The sequence below is a fragment of the Saccopteryx bilineata genome, chromosome 2, assembly GCF_036850765.1.
Source record: "Saccopteryx bilineata isolate mSacBil1 chromosome 2, mSacBil1_pri_phased_curated, whole genome shotgun sequence".
In the NCBI taxonomy this organism is placed as follows: domain Eukaryota; kingdom Metazoa; phylum Chordata; class Mammalia; order Chiroptera; family Emballonuridae; genus Saccopteryx; species Saccopteryx bilineata.
In genome coordinates, this window is record NC_089491.1 from 95261481 (window position 1) to 95288910 (window position 27430).

Below are 27430 nucleotides of genomic sequence, written 5' to 3' on the forward strand. Positions count from 1 at the left end.
TGACAATGCTCTGCCCATCTGGGATGTTGCTCCATTGCTTGGCAACTGAGCTATTTTAGCACCTGAGGCCAAGCCATGGAGCCATCCTCAGCTCCAGGGGCCAACTTGCTCCAACAGAGCCATGGCTGCGGAAGGAGAAGAGAGAGAGAAGGAAGAGGGGGAGTGGTGGAAAAGCAGATGGTCACTTTTCCTGTGTGCCCTGACCAGGAATTGAACCTGGGACATCCACATGCAGGGCTGATGCTCTACTACTGAGCCAAATGGCCAGGGCTATAATCGGTTTTCAATATTGAAAACAAATCTTTTTTAAAATTTCATCATCTACTTAACCACTACTCAATACAGTACAGGTACCCTCTATACCAGCGGTTCTCAACCTGTGGGTCCGATGGCTTTAGGCGACCCCTGTGTTTTGGTCGTTCGACCCCCGCCGGGGTCACGACCCACAGGTTGAGAACTGTTGCTCTAAACTCTTGGTTCTCTCAAGTTCTTCCTGTGAGAACTGGTTCCTTAAATCAGCTGTCATGAAATGGGGATGTCTCTAGGTCTACCTAAAAAGCTACTTCACATCCTTCTTCCACCAGTGCCTACTGAATTAAAAAAGAACTTCAGTTTCACGGACCTATTCCTTGTTCTAACTATTCTGAGTAGAAAGTTCCCGGAGAGGGCTGTAAGTATAAGAAATATGTGACAATTATCCCTCCAAACATGCTTTATTACTTTTATCTAGTTTCCTCCATGCCCTGAAAGCTTCTCAACAGCATTTACAGCAATAACAACAGAGTGATGGGGATGGTTCGATTACCAGTTCAGGTTCTTGCTTGTCTTGATTTTCGACCCCATTGATGGAAATGTCATCCACAGCTGAGAGGAGTTTTGAGACAGCTGCTTTGTGTTTTCCATTCTCTTGACCACTTAACTTTTGACGAAAATAGTCACCTTCCAACCAAAGGCTTGACTGTTTCCTGTTAGAGCATGTAAATAACATCAAAACACACCTTGCCAGAAGACACAAGCAAACAACTTTTTCCTGCTAGGCTATATGCTGTTACTGGAGACTAAGAAAAACTCTACTTCCGATCATATTCCAGACCCACGTGTTACCTGAGGAATTACAAAAGCTCTCTGTCTACTTACATCACCAAAAACTGCTGCTGGGGCCCAATCACTGAGCCAGGTCTGCAGATTCTGATCCAGGCAATGGCCTCAGCTGCTGTCATCCTGTAATGCTTCATGATATAGCAGGCAATCAGAGTACCCGTTCGTCCAAGGCCAGCTGGGTAAAGAAACAAACTAGTGAGACCTGGTCTCCTGTACTCCAGAATTTTACTGGGAAGGTCAAAGCTTTCTCAAAAGGCCGCCATGATTCTGTTTTCCCTCTACATTGGCTCTCCAGCTGGGATGCACACTGCAGTCACCTGCAGAGATTTCAAAATTATGAAGTCTCAGCTCCGCAACTCTGGTTCAATTGGTATATAATGCAGCCTAGACACTAGATGAGATTTCTAAAATCCCCCAGAGGATTTTATGCATAGCCAAGAATGAAAACCATCTTCTAGGTAATGAGCCTCAACAAGTATAGTGTTCTCTTATTATTATTTTTTTTAAGTGAGAGGAGGGGAGACAGAGAGATAGACTCCTGCTTGCACCCTGACCAAATCTACCCAGCAAGCCCCCTACTGGCAATGCTCTGCCCATCTAGGGACATTACTTGGCAAATGAGCTATTTTTACCATCTAAGGCAAGGCTCCACTGAGCCATCCTCAGTGGCTTGGGGTCAGCTCGCTCAAACCAATCAAACCATGGCGGCAGGAGGGGAATAGAGAGAGAGAAAGAGGAGAGGGGAAGGAGAGGGTTGGAGAAGCAGAAGGCTGCCTCTTCCGTGGGCCTGACCAGGAATCGAACCTGGAACAACAACATGTAGGGCCGACGCTCTATCACCAAGCCAACCAGCCAGGACCACTGCAGTGTTTTCTACTTTGCATTTTTTGTTAACGGCAAAATTATGTTTCCAAAAACACAGGCTTAAATTCTTGCAGAACTTACCTCTCATCCAAGAGTTTTTTCTACTCTACTTTTCTACTCATTTCATATTTTTTTTCTTTAATTCTATTCTTCCTATCCTCCTTTACACTCACCTAAACTATGATCATTTGTGGGAGACTGCAAGCTGACACAAGTCCTAGCAGTTTAAGGCTTAAGCCAAAGGGCTAAGCTCTTCCCCACAACCTCTGATAGTTTGATTAAGTTGGTAAAGGCAATCTACATGCCCTTTACCACACCTCCATGGTTTCTACTCTTCCTATACCCCATGTCCCTTGAGGAGACTGGAGGCAGTTTTTTATTTACCCTTTGTTTGGTGAAGTTAAAATGTTATATATGGTGAGAGGTTTTCTGCACTTGGGAGAATTCTTGGTTTGCCTTAGAAATGTAACTTTGTATAAGAGCTCTCTTTGTTTTGCAAATGGCTCTCTACACTATAAATAAAGTGTTTTAGGGGTGCAGGCTCACGGTTACAGACCATCAGCCTTGGCAATGAATCCCCCAAATCCCATCCTTTGTCTCTCTGTGTTTATTTTCTAATCCTGCACCATTCCCACTTGAGACCTGCAAAATTACCAGTCACACTGGTTTGCGACAATCATTACTTCCTATGATGGTAATTTATGTATCAACCTGTCAGGTTTATCTGGTTGAGAATAGTAGACTTTTGAGATGGGCCTCAGTTAATCAGTTGAAGGACTAAACAGAACAAAAAGACTGGCCTCCCCAAGTGAGAAGGAATTCTCCAATAGAGAGCCTACAAACTTTAACAGCACCATTAGCTTTTCTAGGTCTCCAGCCTGCGAGCCACACTGCAAATTTTGTGCTCAACAGCCTTCATTCTTCTGTGAGCCAAGTCCTTATTATAAATCTCCTTCTCTATACAAGGAGGAGGGCAAAAGTAGATTTACAGTTATAAGTGTGCAAAACAAAGTTTATTATTCTATTAATATTTATTAATTATTGTATTATTTTCTTTTCAAAAAATGTTATTGGCTCTCACCAATTTGCTCAGTGGCTAGAGCATCAAACCAGCATATGGACATCCTGGGATCGATTCCCAGTCAGGGCACACAGGAGAAGTGACCATTTGCTTCTCTCACCTCCTCCCTCTCCCCTTTCTTTCCTTCTTCCCCTCTCGATTGGTTTGAATGTCAGTACTGGGCACTAAGAATAGCGCAGTTGGTCCAAGTGTGTCAGCCTCAGGTGCTAAAAATAGTTTGGTTGATTCAAGCATTGGCCCAAGACGGGATTTACCAGTTGGATCCCAGTCGGGCATATGCAGGAGTCTGTCTCACTAGCTCCCCTCCTCTCACTTAAAAAAGAAGAAATTTCTGAATTTATTGGGATGACATTGGTTAATAAGATCATACAGGTTTATTGTATAATTTTCCATATGAAGAGTTGTAAACCTACTTTTATACCACCCTGTATATAATACACATCTTATTGGTTCTGTTTCTCTGGAAAACTGTCACTAATACAGATTTTGGTACCATGATTATCAAAATACGTAAAGATGTGGAAGTAGCTTTGGAAGTGGAATTGTAAAGGCTGCAAGAGTTTTAAGGCTTATGTAAGAAAATTTAAAGGGACTATTAGCAAAAAATATGGACGTTAGCACTGATTCTGGAGCATTTAGATGGAAATGAAGAACACAGAAACTAAAAAAAAGGCAATCTTTGTTAGAAAGTGGCAAAAAACCCATGGCTGAACTGTGCGCTTTGTGGAAAGCAAAACTTGTGAGTGACCTCCTTGGAGAGTGAGCGAAGGAGATCTATAAACCAAGTGTTGAAGGTGCCCCCTGGCTTCACCTTACTGATGAGAGACAGATCGAAGAAGAAATTTTTAACCAAAAAAGAACAAGAAATTAAACATTTTGAAAATTCTAGGCCTATCCATATTGCAAAAAGTGATAAAACATGTTCTGAAGACAACAGCAAGGAGGTGGTTGAACAAGCAACTTCATAAGGATATTTACCCATGGATTTAATCACCAGAAGCCAGAAACAGCGATGGGATTACACCAGCAGACACAGTCAGTTTGGACTAAAAAGGGACAGTCACAAGATGAAATAAAGGAAGGCTTTCAGATCTCTGGGCCATAGGACTGGACAAGAGGTATCTGTCTGCAAACATGTCTCACCCTTCAGGGAGATGAAGCGTGACCCTGAGGGTGACACAGATTGTAGGGCTGGCACCCCGTCCCCCTGCCTCCCAGGCCCAGATGGGTCTGTGCTTTCAGTGAACCAGGCTATCACGGTACATGACCTCAGGGACAAGGCCGCAGCGCAGGGCCAAGGAGATGGAACTGCCTCCCCTGAGGGCCTATGGAACAGATAATAGAACCAAAAGGCATTATTCTTGAGCCTGAATATTTAAAGGCATTTGCCTTAGTAGGCCTGGACTTGCTTGGGAGCTGTCACCATTTTTTCTTTCTAATTTCTTCCATTTGAAATGAGAATTTCTATCATATGCCTATCCCAATATTGCTTACAAAAATTAGGGGATCGGGGAGCATGCAGATACTCCAGTACTTTCAGCCTTGTGTATAGTGCATTTTCACCAATGAAATAAAAGTTGGTTTGCATCTCATTTGTATAATAGAACAACTTCCTTTGAATTGTCGTTTGCTTTTCTAATGTTCATGTTTAATAAAAATTTAAAAAAAACTTTTTTTTAATTGCTTCATATTCATTTTGAAATATCCCCTAATTTTTGTGAGCAATATATTTTGGAAGCCTATATCTTGTCTGTCTGCTTTTATTGGTTCATAGCTGTAGAAGTATTTTTTAAGATTTTATTTATTGATTTTACAGAGGAGAGAGGGCAGGGAGCGAGAAGTATTGGCTCATATTTGCTTCAATTTAGTTGCTCATTGATTGCCTGTCACATGTCCCTTGACTGGGCAAGCCCAGGGTTTCGAACCAACGACCTCAGCATCCCCGGTTGATGTTCTATCTACTGTGTCACCAGAGGCCAGAGTGGGGAGAAATTGTGCCTCCGGATGAATTGTTCCTCAAGTGTCACCCGTATCTGATTTAGAGGATATGTAGATGAGACTTCTGGGCCAAGACTTTGGGGCTGTTAGGATGAACTAAATGCACAGGGTGGGACAAAAGTAGGTTTACAGTTTTGAGTACGTAAAGGAGTGCATGCTTATAATAAATATTGTATACTACTGTACTGTCTTCCATACAAACAACTGTAAACCTACTTTTCCCCTAACCTGTATTTTCTGTGCAAGGACATAAAACAAGTACTGAGTGGCCAGAGAGCAGAATGCTATGAACTATAATTATGTCTCCCCAAAATCCGTATGTTGAAGTCCTATCTCCCAACATGATAGTCTCTAGAAAAAATAATTAGGTTAAATTAAGGTAATTAAAGGTTAAATAGACTCATGGAGGGCATTTAATGCAATAGCATTCGTGGTCTTATAAGAGGAAAGCTCTTTGTTCTCGGCCACAGAAGCAAGGTGAGACGGAAACATCATTGTTCAGCAAGCGCCACCACAAGACGCACACACTCCGCCAATTCTGTGGCTCAAAGGCCTGCCACCTTCAGAAGTCCACCTGCGGCAAGAGTGGCAACCAAAAGTGCAAGAGGCAAGAGTGCGCCAAGCGGAAGAGAAAGTAGAACTGCAGTGCCACGGCGAAATGATGAAACATCACCGGAACTGGGCCCATGAGGCACCTAAAAATTGTACACTGTGGGCAGCTGTCACAGCATCCAGTTCATCCTAAGGATTTTACTGATTAGTTGCACAATAAATGCTCTGGTTAGAAGAAGGAAGGAGGAGAAAGGAGGAAGGAGAGGAAAGAGGAAGAGGAAAAAAGAAAGAGGAAGAGGGGAGGTGGAGGAGGAGGGTGGAGGGAAGAGGAAGAGGAAGAAGGATATTCTAGAGATTCCTTTTCACTTTTCAATCCTTTTTCTTACAGTTCTTCAGGCTTGATCATTTCAACTGTCGGATCATTGGGTTTGCTAGATCTTTCTTCTGCCTGCTATGTCTGCCGCTAATTCTCACCAGTGAATTTTTCCTTTCGGTTACTGTACCTTTCAGTTTCAGAATTTCTTTCTGATTTCTTCTTCTTTCCTATCCCTTTGCTAATATTTCCATTTTGTTCATTCATTGTTCTCTTCACTAAGTTCACATTTTCTTTTGGCTCTTTGAGCACCATTTAGACAGTTATTTTAATATTTTTGTCTAGTCAATCCACCATCTGGTTTTTCTAAGGGACAGTTTCTGATAAATCTTTTTTTTTCCTGTTTCTTTGTATACTTTATTTGAGGGGAGATGAAAGTTGAACACTTAGATCTTATAATGTGGTAACTCTGGAGATTAGATTTTGGCTATTCCCCAGATTTGTTGGTGTGTGTGTGAGTGTGTGTGTGTGTGTGTTTGTGTGTGAGACACAAAAAGAGAAACAGAGAAAGACAAATAGGGACAGACATACAGAAAGGGAGAGATAAGAAGCATCAATTCTTCATTGTGGCAACTCAGTTCATTGATTGCTTTCTCACATGTGCCTTGATGGGGGGGGGTGCGCTACAGCAGAGCGAGTGACCCCTTGCTCAAGCCAGCAACCTTGGGTTTAAGCCAGCATCTTGGGCTTCAAGCCAGCGACCTTTGGGCTCAAGCTGGCAAGCCCACACTCAAGCCAGCAACCTCGGAGTTTTTGAACCTGGGTCCTCTGTGTCCCAGTCCAACACTCTATCCACTGTGCCACCACCTGGTCAAGCTGTTGGGGATTTTTTTAATGTTGGATTTTTCTTAACAAAATAAATTCATTGTCTTCAGAAGGGGAGAGAAGTTAAATAAATCCTAGTACATTCATATAATATAATATTATATTCATTCATTCAATAAACATTTATTAAGTGTCAGGCACTGTTCTAGCAGCTGAAAATATAGCAATTTATTGAAATATAAACTCCACAAAGACAAGTTCTTGAAGTCTGCTCTGCTCATGGACATATCCTAGAACCTACAAAACAGTCGGCACTGAATAGATATTTGCTAAAATAAATGAATGCATTTCAATGTGAAAAGACTTTGTAGGGTTACTTATGAACGCAATTTAATTTATTATACTTTGCATATGAAATTAGGGTTTTAATTTTTTTTAATTTTTTTTTTTTTCCCATTTTTCTGAAGCTGGAAACGGGGAGAGACAGTCAGACAGACTCCCGCATGCGCGGCGGAGGGGTGGAGAAGCAAATGGGCGCTTCTCCTGTGTGCCCTGGCCGGGAATCGAACCCGGGTCCTCCGCACGCTAGGCCGACGCTCTACCGCTGAGCCAACCGGCCAGGGCCGAAATTAGGGTTTTAAAAGCACTCTTTAGCCTGGTCTGTCGTAGAGCAGCACAGTGGATAAAGCGTTGACCTGGAATACTGATGTCACCGGATTAAAACCCTGGGCTTGCCTGGTCAGGGCACATACAATAAGCAATCAATGAACAACTATAAAGTGAAGCAACTATAAGTTGATACTTTGCACTCCCTCCCCACATTTTCTTTCTGTAAAATTAATTAAGTAAAATCTTTTTTAAAAATAAAAATAAATAAAAGCATTCTTTATAGGTATAGCTTTTTAATGTCAATCACACCACAATAAAGTCATTTTAAGAAAAATGCAACTTATACAATAGATTTAAAAAAGCATTCCGTAAAAACAAAGGCAGCTTTGTGTGGCCTGGCATATCACCTAAACGAGTATGGGGTTTCCACACATATACACATACCTACACATCTGTGTCCATCTGCACCACTCCTCCACCAACCCCAAAAACATACCTTTACAATGGACTGCAATGGCACCCTCAGCACTTTCACAAATCTCCAGAAATTCTTTGACAATTGCATCGGTAGGGGTGCTGCCATCCGCAAAGAAAAGCTCATAGTGATCAAAACCAGCATTTGTAAAGTGTTTGGCATTATACATCCTTTTATTCAGACGAATAATGGTAGTAACGTTGTGATTCTTAAAATAAGAAATGTAAGCCTCAGGAGAATGTTGGTAGTAACCTAGGATAAAGAAATTATCACGTTGTAAAATGCCAAAAGAAAAACAATTTCACTTGTCATTGTGTGGAAACAGTGTCTAGACTGGGGATTGAACACAAACTTGGTTATAAATGTAAAAAAAAAATCAATTATTAAAAAATTAAAATCCAGCAAGAATATGTACTGAAATGATCAAATATACTTAAATAATTAAGACCATCAAGCTTAATTTAACTCTTAGGGCTCTTTCTAAATAAATAAATAACAGGATGGATACTCTGAATAACAAACTATACTGGCCAGATATTCCTGCATACCACTTTCAAGTCTGGTTCTTGAATGAGGTCCACAGAAGGCAATAAATCGGTCTGGTATTATCCAATTTAAATCCCCATTTTCTGCTTTCTGCAGAGGGAAGACAAACACAATTCATGTTTAGACTTAATGTTCTCCACACCCTTTCTCAGTAGTCAGTGTCTGCAACATTTCAAATCCATCTGCTTTATTTAGCACAAAAGCTGTTTATGAACGACCATGAGATAGAAAACTAAGATATAGCCTGCTATGAATATTCCCGGCCAAGAGTTCCTTGACTCCTCTTAGTCCTAATCACTATCTTTTCAAAGTGCTTCTTTGCTAGGGTAGTCAGCCTGTGGGAAACAGAGCTGACTGCTGCTATCCAAAATATGCCCAAGTACTCTGGGTTTTTTACCCAAGTGAATTCTCACATAGCAGCTGCTAATTAATAGAAAAGTCAACTGTTCCAGTATGAGGGATCTGGAACCGCCCGTTTTCTTGAATGACTAACTGGCTTCCAATGTGAGCCATCTTGACTCATTAAACAAAAGAGAAAAAACTATACATTCAGTCTCATGGCCTCTCGATACTTTTTATTTGTAGAAAGACCTATTCCCATCATTTTTCTAGCTATTTAATATGATGGTCACTAAAAAATTTCCACTAAACCCCCAAGAAACTGAAATTATACATATATTGAGATCACAGTAGTCTTTAGGAAAAAAATTAAAATTTAAAACACTTTACAACCTGTTATTAAATCCTTTAGGTGAAGTTGCTGTAACAATTATTGTAAGATAAATATAGCACAAATTTAACAATTATAAAAATGGTTACATAAAGACTTAAGCAGGAAGTAGGAGACATTTGATAATAAGAGATTAATAAATTAATGATAAAAATAAGATCAATTATAGCTTTGCAAGTGGGATGTAAACGTGTACCTAAGAACAAGTAAGAAATAAACCAAGAGTTGCTTGAATGTCTACAGGCCAGGTAGGTAAGGCAAAGCTAATTTATTTAACTATCATAGAGAAGAACTGGTAAGCCCCGGTTCCAGGCTACAAGCTCTAAACAGAAATGAGGACTGTGTTGCCTGCTAGGTGCTCTGATTTTGAAGTAAAACCAGAAATCTGAATCTTTTAACGAGAAACCTACAATCAGATTTCACTGAATCACAGGTGATTATAAAATCAGATAAGTTAAAACGGAAAATAAATGGGCATCTCTAAATATGCTGTACAGACTTAACAAAACCCGTCTGTAAGCCACCTGTGTCTGTACCGACTTAAAAGTTCCCTGTGTTTCAATGCAATTTCACTGAAAGTAAGCAACATTTGTGGGTGACCCTGCTGCTCCCTGCCAACAGGGGGATTTCTGCAACAGTGAAAAAGAAGCCAATTAGCACTGCTACCACGCCTTAGCAACACACACACACAGGCGTCTCGATGCTGCTTCACTGAAGGGATGCCAAATGCTGCTTTTCGTTCTGTTCACATAAAAAAATATATTTTATCTTAACTGTTTAATTAATTCTATAAGGACAAGCACCAAAAAAATGGTGTTAATAATTAAGTGACAGTCAAAAGTGTCATATATATTATACTTTAAAAATGTATTGCTATTACAGAGAATAAAGATAGGGTACGCCCTAATGAGCTGCCTAATATGATTTTACATTTTTGGTACATCACAGAAATGACTGATAATAACTATTAACCCTACTCACCAATAAAATAGTTTATGCCTAAGAGTTTAAAATGAATAGAAATTAACTGTGAAAGATTAGTTAGGTGAGAATTCAAGACACTGCTGCGCAAAGTGCTGTCTGTGAATCACTTCATTATCAGTGAGAATGTCTGCTCAAGATAACCATAGTTAAGATAAAAAGGTAAGACTCGCCCTGGCTGGTTGGCTCAATAGTAGAGCGTCGGCCTGGCGTGCAGAAGTCCCGGGTTCGATTCCCGGCCAGGGCACACAGGAGAAGCGCCCATCTGCTTCTCCACCCCTCCCCCTCTCCTTCCTCTCTGACTTTCTTCCCCTCTCGCAGCCGAGGCTCCACTGGAGCAAAGATGGCCCAGGTGCTGGGGATGGCTCCTTGGCCTCTGCCCCAGGCGCTAGAGTGGCTCTGGTCACAATAGAGCGACGCCCCGGAGGGGCAGAGCATCGCCCCCTGGTGGGCAGAGCATCGCCCCCCTGGTGGACGTGCCCCGTGGATCCCGGTCAGGCGCATGCGGGAGTCTGTCTGACTGTCTCTCCCTGTTTCCGGCTTCAGAAAAATACAGAAAAAAAAGGTAAGACTCCACAAGCATTTGTGTCCAAAAAAGACATTTAAGCATAATTATGTCTCTTACTCATTATTTATCCGGAGGGCGGAATAAATGGTACAATCAAATTACTTTTCTTAAAAACAAATAAACAAAAAAAAACTGCATTAACCATACTGCATTAAAAAGAGCTGAGGACATTTGTGGTTTTGCCTGCCTGAACTCTCTTCGTTTTTGGTCTATGTGGCTTGATAGGGCTGACCTCGGTACTCTTGCTCCTGGGATGACCAGAATATTCTGTACCTACTAACCTATTCCCCTATCCTTGCTATACACCTGCCTCGAGGGGACAGAAATATGATGTAAGCTGGGCCAACAAGAAGACTCTGTGGGTCTCCTGATGGAGCCATGAATGCTCTTTCCTGGTGCATTTGCCAAACTGGGTGAATCAAGGCCGCTAGTGGCTACCTTCATACTGCTGAGGGCTGGCTGAGGGACTCAGCTACTTCAGCCCAATTCCTGGTGTTTGAGAACATGAATCTTGTCATGCCTAAAGGTACACTTGCTCCTGGCCTTTTTTACTTAAGTAAATCAATGAATCTTCCCTTTTTTATTTAATCTTCCTTTTTCTATTTGTTTATTTTCTGTAATTTGCAACCAGCAGTGCCCTGACTTCATATAAATAGTTATGATAAAAACATATTTCTGCCCTGGCCGGTTGGCTCAGTGGTAGAGCGTCGGCCTGGCGTGCAGAGGTCCTGGGTTCGATTCCCAGCCAGGGCACACAGGAGAAGCGCCCATCTGCTTCTCCACCCCTCCCTCTCTCCTCCTCTCTCTCTCTCTCTCTTCCCCTCCCGCAGCGAGGCTCCATTGGAGCAAAGATGGCGCTGGGGATGGCTCCTTGGCCTCTGCCCCAGGTGCTAGAGTGGCTCTGGTCGCAACAGAGCAACGCCCCGGAGGGGCAGAGCATCGCCCCCTGGTGGGCAGAGCGTCGCCCCCTGGTGGGCGTGCCAGGTGGATCCCGGTTGGGCGCATGCGGGAGTCTGTCTGACTGTCTCTCTCCATTTCCAGCTTCAGAAAAATACAAAAAAACAAAAAAACAAAAACATATTTCTGAGGTTAATTAGATGCATCGTGACTAATTTATTCATCTTATCAGATTCTATGCTAAGGTTTTACAAACATCATCTCATGTAAGGATGATATGGAAGTCATCAATACTAATAAAAATTTAAACTGCACTTTAAAGAAAAATGCCCAGGAGCACACTCATTCACTCTGGGAGGATGCATCAAATACAGAAATACCCACTAACAAATGGGACTATAGAAATGGCATCAAGACTGAACATTTTTGTACTCTATATGCATCTAAATTGTTCAATATTAAAAAATAACTTCTGTAGGCAAAACGTATTAAAACAATTAATTAAAAACAATATCCATGAGAACTTACTTCATAGTATTCATATTCATCAAGGTTGAATGAGTTGAAATTCAAGAAACCATACTGCATTGCCTAAAATCCAAAGAAAAGCTGTTAAGAACAAAGATGCAAATAAGGAAACAACTTCCAATCCAATTTCCTAACATGAGGAGGCACCCCCAAAAAAGCATTATTATATTTAAATTATGTTCCACTAAGTTGTTTTCAAAAGACATAGGCTATCTCTTTTAAATGCTTCCATTATTGGCCCCAGACGGGTAGCTCAGCTGATTAGAGCATTGTCCCAATACACCAAGGCTGCAGGTTCAATCCCCAGTCAGGGCACACACAAGAATCAACCAATGAAGGCAAAAATAAGTGGTACAACAAATTAATGTTTCTTTCTCTTTCCCTAAAATCAATACGTAAAATTAAAAAAATGTTTTTAATAATAAAAAAAGGTTTCCCTTATCTAAAAAATTAGCTAAAATAATATTTATTTTAATGCGATTTGATGTTTATTTTCCTTCATAATCATCCTATCTGTGCAGAGCTAAATAATCAAGCCTTCCGAGTAGTCCCACTAATTTATTAGGATCAACACCACTTAGGCTTCAAATATATAACACACAAGCTAAAAGCCCCTAAATAAATATTAGGAGAAAGGTTAGTTTATCCCAAACAAACCTCACACACTCCATAAATATTTTCACTTTCAAATTCTTCTTGGATTAAGTGATTAATGTTTCCTCTACTAATGACAGCCCAGAGATCAACACTAAAATTCAACATTTTGAGAAAAAAAATTTCTTCTTTCAATAAGAAAAAAATATGTAAGTTTTCTGTTCTCTTCAGAGTTGCTGTTGGCAGAGCATGCTAAGTGAAATAAGCAGAGGATCTATTTTCTGAGAGACGAGGATGAGCTGGTGGTCTCTGGGAGGTGTTTTCTGAGCCAGACAATATGTAAGTGAGAATTCTCAAACTACAAAATAATCTTTTTTTTTTTTTTTTAAATAGAGACAGAGAGTGAGTCAGAGAGAGGGACAGACAGGGACAGACAGACAGGAACAGAGAGAGATGAGAAGCATCAATCATTAGTTTTTATTGTGCGTTGCAACACCTTAGTTGTTCATTGATTGCTTTCTCATACGTGCCTTGACAGCGGGCCTTCAGCAGACCGAGTGACCCCTTGCTCGAGCCAGCAACCTTGGGTCCAAGCTGGTGAGCTCTGCTCAAACCAGATGAGCCCACACTCAAGCTGGCGACCTCGGGGTCTCGAACCTGGGTCTTCCGCATCCCAGTCCAACGCTCTATCCACTGCGCCACTGCCTGGTCAGGCCAAAATAATCTTATTAACCAATGTCACCCCAATAAATTTAATTTAAAAAACAATAATCTTGGTTCAAAAGTGATTTTATAAACCCAGTTTTCAAAATTTAAAGTGCTGAAATATAAATGAAAAATATGAAGGCTATTAACACCAAGCAAAAAGTCCTCATTTTATGAAATGTTATTTAAATTCTAATTCCAAGACCAAATTCACGATGAACGTATTTCCTTGAAATCAAGATACTCAATACATATCATGATATTTGGACTAGAGATGTTTTTAACAGAATGATACAATAAAATGCAGTCTATAGGATGTTTAAGGTATGCAATATTCTAAGTCATTCACAAATAAATGTTTGCATTGAAAATCAGAAGCTGTTGACTCTTCAATAAAATTAAATATAGTATGAAAAGAGCAATCTTTGACCTATAGTTCCTAATAAGATCTGGTTAAAAATATTAAGCCAAGAATTAAGAGTAGGAACAGTTATACATTGTTATAATAGACCATTTTCCAGGCCCTCAGTTTTTCTAGTTTTTTTTCCCCTTCTTCTTTTCCAAGTAAGAATAGGGGAGATACAGAAACAGGCTCTCGCATCTGTCTCAACCAGGGTCCACTTGGCAACCCGATCTAGGGACGATGTTCTGCCCATCTGTGGCCATGCTCATAACTGAGCTATTCTTAGTGCCTGAGACAAAGGCTCCAGAGAGCCATCCATGGTGCCTGGGGCCGATGCGCTTGAACCAATCGAGCCATGGCTGCAAGAGAGGGAGAGAGGGGGAGAATAGGAGAGAGACAGAGAACAAGAGAGAGAGAGAGCAAGAAAAAAGGGGCCTTGCCTGACCTGGATAGAGCGCAGTGGATAAAGCGTTGACCTGGAAATGCTGAGGTCACCAGTTCGAAACCCTGGGCTTGCCTGGTCAAGGCACATATGGGAGTTGATGCTTCCAGCTCCTCCCCCCCTTCTGTCTCTCCTCTCTCTCTCTGTCTCTCCCTCTCCTCTCTAAAATGAATAAATAAAAATTAAAAAAAAAAGGGGGGCCTTATGGTCAGGTCAGTATGCCTGCCAACATTAGCAGTTTCCTGGGTCCACCGGACAGGGATTGCAACCGCAATCAGAAGGGATCATTTATACCTGCTGTCCCTCATCTCCTGAAACCCCTCTCTGCCCATTACCTGCCTAAACTGAGGCCTGATGGAGCTGCCTTAGTCCGTGGCCACTACCTCAGTCAGCTCCACTCATCAGGGAGTCACGGACTCAAACCCCAAAGGGATTAAATTCCATACCTCAATGCCTGATACAAAGGGGAAAAGATATGCTAATTAATCTCTCAATTTGTATGCTAATTAGCCCTCTCATTTTAATCCACAAAATTTCTGTATGAATTCTCAGAAAGTTTCAGTATACAACAGAGTAAACCCGGGTTCCTTTTGCTCTGAAAATATAAGTCACATAAAAACTTGACAGGCTGCGGTTAGGTGTACTGATCCACAGGTTATTGATTTACAGTTCTAGTTTCTTATGCTGCCCGGACACCCAAGAAAGACACCCAAGGAAGTTAGTAGCATTATAACCAGGGCCTGCTGTGTCACAACACTCTATAGGACCCTGCTCTGGAATGGGATATGCACGGCGTCCCCTGGAGTCAAAGACACAAGCAACCCTGGTTATAAAAGGCAGGCGTTATTTCAAAATAACTTTAATTTTTTTTTTTTATCCATTTTTAGAGAGGAGAGAGAGAGGTAGAGAGAGAGACAGAGAGAAAGAAGGGGAGAGGAGCTGGAAGCATCAACTCCCATATGTGCCTTGGCCAGGCAAGCCCAGGGTTTCGAACCGGTGACCTCAGTATTTCCAGGTCAACGCTTTATCCACTGCGCCACCACAGGTCAGGCACAAAATAACTTTGACAAAGCAGTAGTGACCTACTTATTTTCATATAAAACTTACTGACAAACTAATAGGCTATTCAAATTCCATTGCATTAGATATTGACTGCTTAGAGATACAAAAACAAAATGTTTGCTAGGTAGTGTGTTATTAAATGTAAACAGGATTAACAGGAATTGGAATGATAAAACACATAAATCAAAGAGGACTTGGAAATCAGTCATTGCCTGTTTTTCTCGGGAATGACAACACACTGAAAAACAATTCTTGGTTTAAAACCTAATTACTTACCTGCTAGTTCCCTGTTTTTCAAGTGGCTTTACCAACTCATACACAGAAGCTCTCAGATTGAGAATAAACTGTTTTCCAGTGTGGTGTCATTCTAATGTTAGCGGAGAAATGAAATACCTCTCACATCATGCACATCTTGGAAGATCTTTGAGGCAGAGACCTTGTCTTCCTTGGACTGTACCTCAGTACTCCAATATAACAGTAGGTGCATCCTGCGAGCACTTACCTTCTTCACTGCATGAAAACAGTCGAGCAGTGTAATGAAGAAGTTGCAACTCCCATAGGCAGCATCTCTGAAAGCCCCAAAATATTGAAAATACACAGTTCAGTCAACTGTCTGCAATACACTTATCTCAAAACAAAGCTGACTAGAATTTAAAATCAAGCAGAAATTCAGAGCAAGTCTCAGGGGGAAAAAAAGAAAAGAAAAGGAATTTTTGCTGTTTAGTCTTTAAATAAAAGTAAGGCCCTGGCCAGTGGCTCAATGGATAGAGCATTGGCCTGGTATGTGGACGTCCCAGGTTCGATTCCTAGTTAGGGCACACAAGGAGAAGCAATGATCTGCTTCTATCCCTACCCCCTCCCCACAACCTGTGGCTCAACTGGTTTGAGCATGGCCCCCAGGTGCTGAGGATGGCTTCTTTGGTCTGAGTGTGTCAGCCTCAGTTGCTAGCTCAGTACTCAAGCATCAGCCTCGATGGGGTTGCCAGATAGATCCTAGTCAGGGCACATGTGGAGTCTGTCTCTCTATCTCCCCTCCTCTCACTTAAAAGAAAAAAGAAACTGAAGTCATTTACTCTAAACGAAAATCAAAATTATTAGTGGAAACAGGGTGAGCTCTCAAGTTACATCCCAATATTTTAACCTCTGTCTCCTCAGTTAGCTACTAGGATTATTATCTTAACCTACTGATAATTCTTTTCCAATCAAGTTAAAGCATGTTGATCCAACCTTTGGGACAACTTGATACATGCACTGAATGTATTTGGAGAACCGACTGTGGGCCAAACTCTGCTTTAGTCAATGATGATTTAACAAGTTTTTATCTGGGCTCAGCTACAGTTCTGCCTCATACATCACATTATCTGAATAGACAGGAATTCTTCTTTATTCACTCATGTTTATTTCATTCACACCTCCTTCCTCCCACCCAAGCAATCAGGCTTCTTCAAAACAGTAGGACAGCAGCTATGAATCTGGAATGTGAGCGTCTGTGGAAGAGAGGGCTTGGCACTGTGGCCGCGTAACAAACTTAGAAAATCGGATGAGTCAGTAAAAGGGTACTGCTTAGAAAATGCTGCAAAACAATGGCAAATACTAGTTTTTAAGAATAGTAACTTTCACAGGAGACTATATTCAAATCAGCCCAAATGTTCATCAAAAGGACAAAGGGTAGCCTGACCAGGCGGTGGCGCAGTGGATAGAGCACCTGACTGGGATGCAGAGAACCCGGGTTCAAGACCCTGAGTTCGCCAGTTTGAGTGCTGGCTCATCTGGTTTGAGCAAAAGCCCACCAGCTTGAACCCAAGGTCGCTGGCTCCAGCAAGGGGTTACTCGGTCTGCTGAAGGCCCACGGTCAAGGCACATATGAGAAAGCAATCAATGAACAACTAAGGTGTTGCAACGCGCAATGAAAAACTAATGATTGATGCTTCTCATCTCTCTGCGTTCCTGTATGTCTGTCCCTGTCTATCCCCCTCTCTCTGATTCACTGTCTCTGTATTAAAAAAAAAAAAAAAAAAAAAAAAAAAAGGACAAAGGGCAAATAAATTGTGACATATTCATAGAATGGAATGCTACAACAGCAGTAAAGAAAAGAACTTATTGCTACCTGCCACAACACGGATAAATCTCAGTGTTTAAAAAGCTGCAGCTCTCCAGAATGCACCCCGTATGATTCACTTTATCTAACATTCAACAGCAAGAACACCAGATGGTGCAGAAGTCATAGCTTGGGGGCACCGACAGGAAGCGAGTGAAGGGAATCCTCAGGGTGCCGGCAACATCCTGTACCTTGAGCTGGATGGCAGGTGCCCATAAAAAGTACAAGTTTACTGTATTATACACACAGGATTAGTTATTTTTTGAAATTGTATATGAGTTACACATTGAAAAAAGAAAAATATGAAATGTTTAACAATGGTTAGCTAAGGACCAGGCACTATACCAAGTGTTTTATGTGCAGAGTGTTACTCAATCCTCACAACCCCATTAGGGAGATAAAACTATCATTCCCACTGACAGACTAGGAGATTAATGTTTGTAAAGAACCACAGAGATTTTTTTTTTTTTTTTTAGTGAGAGGTGAGGAGGCAAAGACAGACTCCTGCATGCGCCCCAATCGGCATCCACCTGGCAAGCCCACTAGGAGGTAATGCTCTGCCCATCTGGGGGGCCCTTGCTCTGTTGCAACCAGAGTCATTTTTTAGCACCTTAGGCCATGGAGCCATCCTCAGTGACCAAGGCCAACTTGCTCAAATGGAGCCATGGCTGCAGGAGGGGAGGAGGAAGAGAGAGGGGGAGGGAGGGAGGGAGGGAGGAAGAAAGAGGGAGAAAGAGAGAAGCTGGAGAGGGAGAGGGAGAGGGAGAGGGAGAGGGAGAGGGAGAAACGAGAGGGAGAGGGAGAAACGAGAGGGAGAGGGAGAAACGAGAGGGAGAGGGAGAAACGAGAGGGAGAAAGGGAGAGGGGGAGGGGGAGGGGGAGGGGGAGGGGGAGGGGGAGGGGGAGGGGGAGGGGGAGGGGGAGGGGGAGGGGGAGGGGGAGGGGGAGGGGGAGGGAGAGGGAGAGGCGAGAGAGGGAAGGGTGGAGAAACAGATGGGCGCTTCTCCTGTGTGCCCTGACCAGGAATCGAACCTAAGACATCTACATGTTGGGCCAGCACTCTGCCACTGAGCCAACCAGCCAGGGCAAGAACCACAGAGATTTTAATACCAGAGTTGATGTCACAGTCCTATCTGTCTCGTGTCAATAGCCAAGGAACTTTGCAACACCACCTTTAAAAAAAAAATCAGGAACTTTGCAACACCACCTTTAAAAAAAAATAAAGAGACTCCCCCACCCCCAGAATAAGTCAACTAAGAAGCAAAGGAGAATTTTAGGTAATATCAAAGGATAGAACTACATGTTGTTCTTCATAACAACAACCCTGAGTTATCAAAAGAAAAAAAAATTTTTTTGACAGAGACAGAGAGTCAGAGAGAGGGACAGACAGGAAGGGAGAGAGATGAGAAGCATCAATTCTTCATTGCGGTACCTTAGTGGTTCATCAATTGCTTTCTCATATGTGCCTAGACGGGGGGGGGGGCACTACAGCAGAGCAAGTGACCCATGACCCATTGCTCAAGCCAGCAAACTTGGGGTTCAAGCCAGTGACCTTTGGGCTCAAGCCAGCAATCCTTTGCTCAAGCTGGTGAGCCTGTGCTCAAGCTCAAACCGGATGAGTCTGTGCCCAAGCCGGAAACCTCAGGGTTTAGAACCTGGGTCCTCCGCATCCCAGTCTGACGCTTTATCCACTGCGCCACCACCTGGTCAGGCTAAACTTTTTTCGTTTAGACAGAGAAATAGCTAATAATTCATTAAGAAATCATATACCATATACTCAATATGGTAATTAGTAGGTACGGTGCTAGATGGATACTCAAAATATTGGGGGAAACCACTTTGCAAAGTATATGAGTATCTAACCACTATGCGGTACACCTGAAACTAATACAAAATAATATTGAAAGTAAACTGTAATTAAAATAATAGTAATTTTTAAAAAGAAAAAGGAAATCCTACATTGCTTTATACATATACATACATGTAACTCAGTGGTTGAAGAATTATATCTAAATTGAATAAAATATGGTTATGGAGCAATATGTTATTAACTGCAAACAAATGCTTTCCTTGCACAATCCCTTCTTACAATACTTCTTTGGTAGTTATAGTCTATGAACTTGAAGTGGCAAGGATAAGAGGCCATTACAAGGTGATTTCTTTCAAAATATTAGGCTTCATCTAATCAGTAAGTTCTATAGAAGAGTAAAATGTGGTAAAGCAGCAGATTTAAACTGTCACAGGTCGCCTGACCTGTGGTGGCGCAGTGGATAAAGCATTGACCTGGAATGCTGAGGTCGCCGGTTCGAAACCCTGGGCTTGCCTGGTCAAGGCACATATGGGAGTTGATGCTTCCAGCTCCTCCCCATCTTCTCTCTCTCTCTCTCTCCCTCTCTCTCTCTCTCTCCCTTTCTCTCTCCTCTCTAAAATGAATAAATAAAATTAAAAAAAAAAATAAACTGTCACAGGTTGATACTTGTGTAAAATGCAATAATACTGTACTATTACATATGTGCAATAATCTTATTTTTATAAATAAAAATGAATTACTAGAAAAGTGGAAGAAAAAAACATAAAATACAAGCCCAAATTCTTCTATTATTTGATTCCACAGACATAAATACACCCTGTTAAATTATTACAAAAGTCTCTAAACTTGTTACTCTCAGTTACTGTACTTATCTCTTCATAGGCTAGTAATAAAAGTTTACAGTCTAGGCTCTGGCTTGTTAGCTCAGTCGGTTGGAGCACAGTCCTGAAACACTACGGATGCAAGTTTGCTTTGCAGGCAGGGCACATACAGGAAGTGACCGATGAGTGCAGGACTAAGTAGAACAACAAATGAATACTCCCTCTCCGCCTCTGTCTCTCTAAAGTCAATCAATAAATTTAAAAAACTAAGCCCACCACAGAGCCCTGTTTCACAAGCCCTTACTTCGAGAAACAATGCTTTAGAGCAGTGGTAGTCAACCTGGTCACTACTGCCCACTAGTGGGCGATCCAGCTTTCATGGTGGGCAATAGCAGAGCAACCAAAGTATAAATAAAAAGATTTAACTATAGTAAGTTGTTTTATAAAGATTTATTCTGCCTGACCAGGCAGTGGCACAGTGAACTGAGCATCGGACTGGGATGCAGAGGACCGAGGTTTGAGACCCCAAGGTCGTCAGTTTAAGCGTGGGCTCATCTGGCTTGAGCAACAAGCTCACCAGCTTGGACCCAAGGTCACTGGCTCGAGCAAAAAGTTGCTCGGTCTACTGAAGGCCCACGGTCAAGGCACATATGAGAAAGCAATCAATGAACAACTAAGGTGTCGCAATGAAAAACTGATGATTAATGCTTCTCGTCTCTCTCCGTTCCTGTCTGTCTGTCCCTGTCTATCCCTCTCTCTGACTCTCTCTCTGTCCCTGTAAAAACAAAAACAAACAAACAAAAAAAATATTCTGTCAAACTTAGTGAAAATCCAACATAAAGTACTTGGTAAGTAATTATTATTATATGCTTTAACTTGCTCTAACTCTGCTTTATAAATTTTATAAAGTAAAGATACTTCCCTATTTTATAAATCACCATATTACTGTGGAACTGGTGGGCGGTTAGAAAAGTTTACTACTAACAGATACAAAAGTGGGTGGTAGGTATAAAAAAGTTGACTACCTCTGCTTTAGATAAACTCAATGTTTGGTACCTGTGACTAGAGACTCAGAGTTTCCAAATCTGAACTGTTTCTAGGTAATTTCTATTTATTAGAGAATTACTGACTTCTGCTTCTGGGGCCAGAATTGACTTCATTTCTCAGTGCCAAGCTTCAATAATTTTTTTAATTTAAATTATTTATTTATTTTTACAGAGATGGAGAGAGAGTCAGAGAGAGGGATAGACAGGGACAGACAGACAGGAACGGAGAGATGAGAAGCATCAATTATTAGTTTTTTGTTGCGCATTGCGACACTTTAGTTGTTCATTGATTGCTTTCTTATATGTGCCTTGACCGCGGGCCTTCAGCAGACCGAGTAACCCCTTGCTCGAGCCAGTGACCTTGGGTCCAAGCTGGTGAGCTTTTGCTCAAACCTGATGAGCCCACGCTCAAGTTTGGTGACCTCGGGGTCCCGAACCTGGGTCCTTGGCATCCCAGTCCGACACTCTATCTACTGCACCACCGCCTGGTCAGGCCAAGCTTCAATAATTTTAAACACAAGTATAGCAGTGAGCAATATCTATTCTACTTTGGGCCCTGTATTTAAATAAACATACAACTTCTTTTATCTCAACAGTGTTTCATGGATCCTGACTTGGATCAGGTGAAATCTGTGAGCTTATTCATATGTCAGAATATCGTTATAAACTTTAAGAATGGCACTTTTATACAGGATTAGCAATATAAAGAATAAAATTACCCCTGTATATCAATGTACCTGTCACTCAGGGACCAAAACTACAAACATTTTTTTCTAAAGGAAGTACACAGTTGCTGTTATATATTTCTTAAATTATTTTTTGAGAGACCAGAAGGGAGAGAGAAAGCAGCATCCACTCTAGTTGCTTCACTTCAGTTGTGCAGAGATTGTTTCTTGTGTGTGCCTTGACCAGGGCCATGCCACTGTCCTCTTGCTTAATCCAGTGACCTTTGGCCTTTCATGACAGCAACCTTTGGGCTCATGCTGGCATGCTTTGGGATTGTTTGGACAATCTCCTCTGCTTAAGCCAGTGAGTCGGTGCTTAAAACCAGTGACCTCAGGGGCCTGACCTGTGGTGGCGCAGTGGATGGGGGTTTGACATGGAACGCTGAGGTTGCTTGCTGGTTCGAAACCCTGGGCTTCCCTGGTCAGGGCACATATGGGAGCTGATGCTTCCTGCTCCCCCCCCCTTCATTCTCTCTCTCTCTCTCTGTCTCTCTCTCTCTCCCCTCTCTAAAATGAATAAAATTTGAAAAAATAAAAAAAATAAGCCTGACCTGTGGTGGTGCAGTGGATAAAGCGTCAACTTGGAAATGCTGAGGTCGCCGGTTCAAAACCCTGGGCTTGCCTTGTCAAGGCACATATGGGAGTTGATGCTTCCAGCTCCTCCCCCCTGTCTCTCTCTCCTCTCTCTCTCTCTCTCCCCCTCTCTCTCCTCTCTAAAATGAATAAATAAAATTAAATTAAAAAAAAAGAACCCCCATGCATTAATAAAGGACATTTAAAAATAAAATAAAATAAAATAAAATAAAAATAAAAATAAAAGCCCCAGTGACCTCAGGGCTTCCAACCCCGAGGTCTACTGCGCCATCACTAGTTAGGCTGTTTGCTGTTCTATTTTAGGTTGAGAAGAAAAATGGAGCACTCTCCAGTTTAGAAAATAACATCCATCCCTTCCTACCCACCTCAAATAGCACAATACTTAAGATGATCCACGTTTGGAAGCAAGGAGGTGACAGAAGCAATTCTACTTTGCTAAATCACTAATATGCAATCAGAGTGCAACACAGAACTGTCCTAACCTCTATTTCATGGAGTAAGTCCATCGACAGTCCTACGAAGTTATTTAAGGAGATTCTGCCTAAGGTTAAGGAGATTCATCTCAAAGCCTGTCCACAATGAAGTCAATTTAGAACCTTACATTTTCAAGGCACCTTATGTAAAGGCCTTACTTATCTACCACCTCTATGACACAGCAGTTTGGTTTTTCTAATGGTGCTGTTACACTAACAATGTCACCCGCTATCTCCGCCAGCTGAGTCCCTAGAGAAACAAGGTTAGTTTTTAACCTAGAAATTAAGTCCTGACTAGTGGCAAAATTTATTTCTTAACTCCTCAGGAACCAAGCTCCTCAGTGGTAGCTTTGAGTACCAGAGGTCAGGATTCTTATCTTGATTATTCCATCAAGAGGACAGGTTCTTACATAGGAGCAATTCACCACCACCAGGGACATCTGGCAGTGTCTGGGGACACTAAGTGTTGACAGTTGTTGTGGGGATGCAGCTGTTACTGGCATCCAGTGCACAGAAGCCAGGGATGCTGCTAAATTCTCTACAATACACACGGAGGTCCCCATAACAAAATATCAGTGGTGTTACTGTTGAGTAACCTAGATCTATGGTGCTATTTGCACCCAGTCTTAAATGACTATTTGCTAGGTCTTCCTTTTTCAGAAACAATTACACCAAGATATTTCTGACAAGGGCCTAATGAAATGATCTACCATATCGTTCTTATATTTACCTGAAAGGAAGATAGGATGTATCTCCAAATAGCAATATTCTATATGCTTCTTCTGGAGTCCTCCCCAAATATATAACCTACAAGTGAAAAGAGAAGAAAAAGGCAATTTACTTCTCAATGAAGACACAGTGCCGTCACTGTGAAGCTTTGCACAATGTTTAGCCCACGAGTGAGCCTAGTCCTCCAGCCTTCCGAAGGATCCTCTGAGTCACCAAGTATCCTGTTGTTCAATCCCTTTTTTGTTTAAATCAGACACAGCTGGTTTCTGTTGCTTGCAATAAGAGCCGTGACCAACAACTTTCCATAACAACCCTTTGTGGTAAGAAGTACAGCAACTTAAAAACAGATTTTCTAAATCAAGATGTTAGACTGAGCACAAGCTTCTCCTTGACCTCCTTCCCACAAATCCCCTGAAACGACAGTCCAGGATCGGGTGGAGGGATAGGCTGGGGCTGGGAGGGGCTGGAGAGAACACAAAAGCGGAACGAAGATTGTGATAGCTCAAATGCTTATAATATTGTACAGATTTCCTATAAAACTGCATTTGCTTCCTCTATCTTCAGAAGTATGTCACGCTTCCATTTTCATCTGTTAGAATACATCAAGTAGATTCTTTAACATTTAAGGTCCATAGCTGGTATTCCTTGCATTTCCAAAAATGTATTGTTTTCTGCCCTCGTACTTTTGAATATGTATGCAATTTTTGGCCTGGAGTCCTTTTCTCTCAATAGTTTATAGATGTTGTCCCACTGTCTTCTCATTACAGTTACAGAGATATTATACTAGTATCTTTTCCTCCCCTTCTCCTCCTCCTCCTTCTCACGAATAAGCTGTTCTAGAAACGTGGGAGCTGAGCACTTCACTGGCATCCCTCTCAATAAGTCACCACATCCCCCAGTAAGTTGGCCTGGGGCTTTCTGACCTCCATTCTATCTGAAAGCACAAGTCTTTCTTCAACTCAGAATCTGAGGGCCAGGAAACAGGCTGCAGGCATTAGATCTGGCACATAATAGCACCAATATCAGTTCTAAAGCTCACTTTGGGATAATATACTTTAAATTCTAAATAGCAAAAAAAAGTCACTGAAAAAGGTAAAAGAACAGTTTTATCATCATTACTAATTACAGACGGGCAAGCATGCTGGTGGAGAGCTCCCCACTACATCTCAGCGGAGTCCTGGTTTGCGTACTAGAAGTGGGCTCTGAGTCACTGTTTGATTCACTTAAAGGGAAATTTTAAATAATTGGTAAAAAGCTATCACTGGATTAGGAGAAATTATAAAAATCCAAGATCCAGTAAGGATCTTTGAAACTTATAGAAGGACATATCCTAAAACAGCCAGCTTACCTTCCAAAAAGTATTTCACCAATTTCCTGTTTTAAAACTCTTAAATGGCAATTTTCACCAATGGTTAGCCAGTTTGTCAACATGATTTCATCCCTTTTACTCTCTAAAACTACAAAACTGTAATTAGCTATATAGACCAGGAGTCTCCAAACTTTTTACACAGAGGGTCAGTTCACTGTCCCTCAGACCGTTGTAGGGCCAGACTATAAAAAAAAATTTAACAAATCCCTATGCACACTGCACATATCTTATTTTAAAGTAAAAAAACAAAATGGGAAAAAATACAATATTTAAAATAAAGAACAAGTAAATTTAAATCAACAAACTGACCAGTATTTCAATGGGAACTATGCTCCTCTCACTGACCACCAATGAAAGAGGTGCCCCTTCCGGAAGTACAGCGGGGACCAGATAAATGGCCTCATGAGGCTGCAGTTGGGGGACCCCTGATATCAACTCTTCCAACATTTAGTTATCTCCAGCAGAGTATGAACCCACAAACGGTATTACAAAGAACAATCAATCCCAAGAATTGCTTTGTTATCTAGTATCAAACAGATTTTCAAGTATATACTATTACTGAATCATATAAGATTATATTTATCAAGAATTAACCACAAACTCATCTGTAATCTCACTCCACATACATTTATCAATATATATTTATATTACTCCATATCTTTAAAGCATCAACTTATCAATTCACTTTCTATGTTTTTACTATTTATTTGGAAAAACAGTATAACAAATCTTTTATGAAAACTTTTTAAAAAAATGTAAATCCAACTCCTCCCTAATTTCCTCATTCCCTTCTAGTCTCTAGCATGCTTCCTTTCTCTTCTAGGACTTATTAGATAACCTCAGTCTTTTCTTCATTCTATTTTTGGAACTTCCTATAAAATCTTTTCCAAGAAAACACACCCCTAAAGCCAAAAAACAACAAAATCAAATAAAAGAATACCTTGAGGCCAATGGAGGTGAGAACAGGGTTTGATTCATTTGTGTATACGTATGTATGTATGTATGTGTGTGTGTACCTATGTTTGTGTATATATAAATATATATAAAACATAAGTAAGTTACTTAAATAAAATCCAGTGACCTATTTCAGATTTTCCCTAAACTTCCAAGATGACCTTCTCTCAAATCATTTAAATTTTTCCTTAAATACCAGATTAGTGATAATCCCTCCTGCTCAAGATAGCACTTCTCTGGTTTCATTTACTACTAAAATTGCAATGGCATTATTTTGTTCTAACTTTCAAAACAAAAACAGTCTCTAATATATTAAATAATTGTTGGTCAGCCTTCGAACACAAGGTCAATTCAAAGAACACAAGAATATCAAGAATATAATACTTTTTCCTTTGGAGGAAACAAAACCTAATGACTAGTGATGACCTTTAAAAAATTTATTTTTAAATCCAGTTGGGACAAATAAAACCAAAGAAAATAAGATTGAGAAAGAGAAGAAGATAAAATAAAATTCAGTTAGGGAATGCCTGTATATGAATAGATAGTATTAGGTATAATGAGATAAGGTGAAGGAAATCTACCAGATTCAAAATAAGTCTATTTACATAATGTTATGGTCTGAATATTTATGTCCGTCCCCATTCATATGTTGAAATCAAGTGTATATACTATTACTGACTAATTTAAGATAATAAAGATCACCAGCCCATATTGTCATCCTGATCTCAGACTCCCAGACTCCAGAAATGGGAGAATTACATTTCTGTTGTTTCTCAGTCTCCAGGTCTCTGGTATGTTGTTATGGCCACCCCGAAGGACTAAGACCCAACTATCAAAAAATATTTGCTAACAATCTATAATTTTTTATTTTATACCCAATCATCTTTTCTTCCTAGTCAGGTTTTCCCAAATGAATTATTCTACAGAATAATTCTATAAATTATTCTATAGAACCTTATAAATTGTATAAGAAAAAAATCCTATAAATGCCTTCTCTATTAACAAAGATTCCCAAATCAGTAAACTCTAAATCAATGCAATTTAATGAGCCATCACTGTGTTCCTGGCAATTTAGAAGCTAACTGGCTTCTCAGATTCTTTTGGTATATTTTTATGAGCAGCTATGTCTACAGAATGGCCACTCTAATCCCACATCGCTGTACAAAAATAGGAAGCAACAAATGATGAGCAAGAGAGGTATTTAACAGTTGTGGTGGTCAGCGTCCAAGCCAGCCCCAATAATGCTCATCTCCTATTATTTTGTCTCATATGTCCCCTTCCACAATGAACAAGAGTGCAGTCATGCCAAGTATGCCTTTTTTTTTTTTTTTAAACAGAGACAGAGTGAGAGTCAGAGAGAAGGATAGATAGGAACAGACAAGAATGGAGAAAGATAAGAAGCGTCAATCATTAGTTTTTCATTGTGGCACCTTAGTTGTTCATTGATTGCTTTCTCATACATGCCTTGACTGTGGGTCTTCTGCAGACCGAGCAACCCCTTGCTCGAGCCAGCGACCTTGGGTCCAAGCTGGTGACC

The 27430-nt window shown here is 41.0% G+C and overlaps 1 protein-coding gene across 11 annotated transcripts in view; it reads right to left on the bottom strand.

The window, feature by feature from the left end:
* The window catches only part of CDC14B (cell division cycle 14B), a 117643-nt gene that overhangs the window by 29196 nt on the left and 61017 nt on the right, over nt 1–27430 (bottom strand). For all 11 annotated transcript variants that reach the window (XM_066257406.1, XM_066257405.1, XM_066257401.1 and 8 more), the window contains exons 5-11: nt 23572–23648; nt 15777–15843; nt 12069–12131; nt 8367–8454; nt 7840–8070; nt 1138–1276; nt 806–965 (exon numbers count right to left, since the gene is read on the bottom strand). In XM_066257406.1, the coding sequence (XP_066113503.1) occupies nt 806–965; nt 1138–1276; nt 7840–8070; nt 8367–8454; nt 12069–12131; nt 15777–15843; nt 23572–23648 (825 nt within the window). The remainder of the gene's footprint in view (nt 1–805; nt 966–1137; nt 1277–7839; nt 8071–8366; nt 8455–12068; nt 12132–15776; nt 15844–23571; nt 23649–27430) is intronic.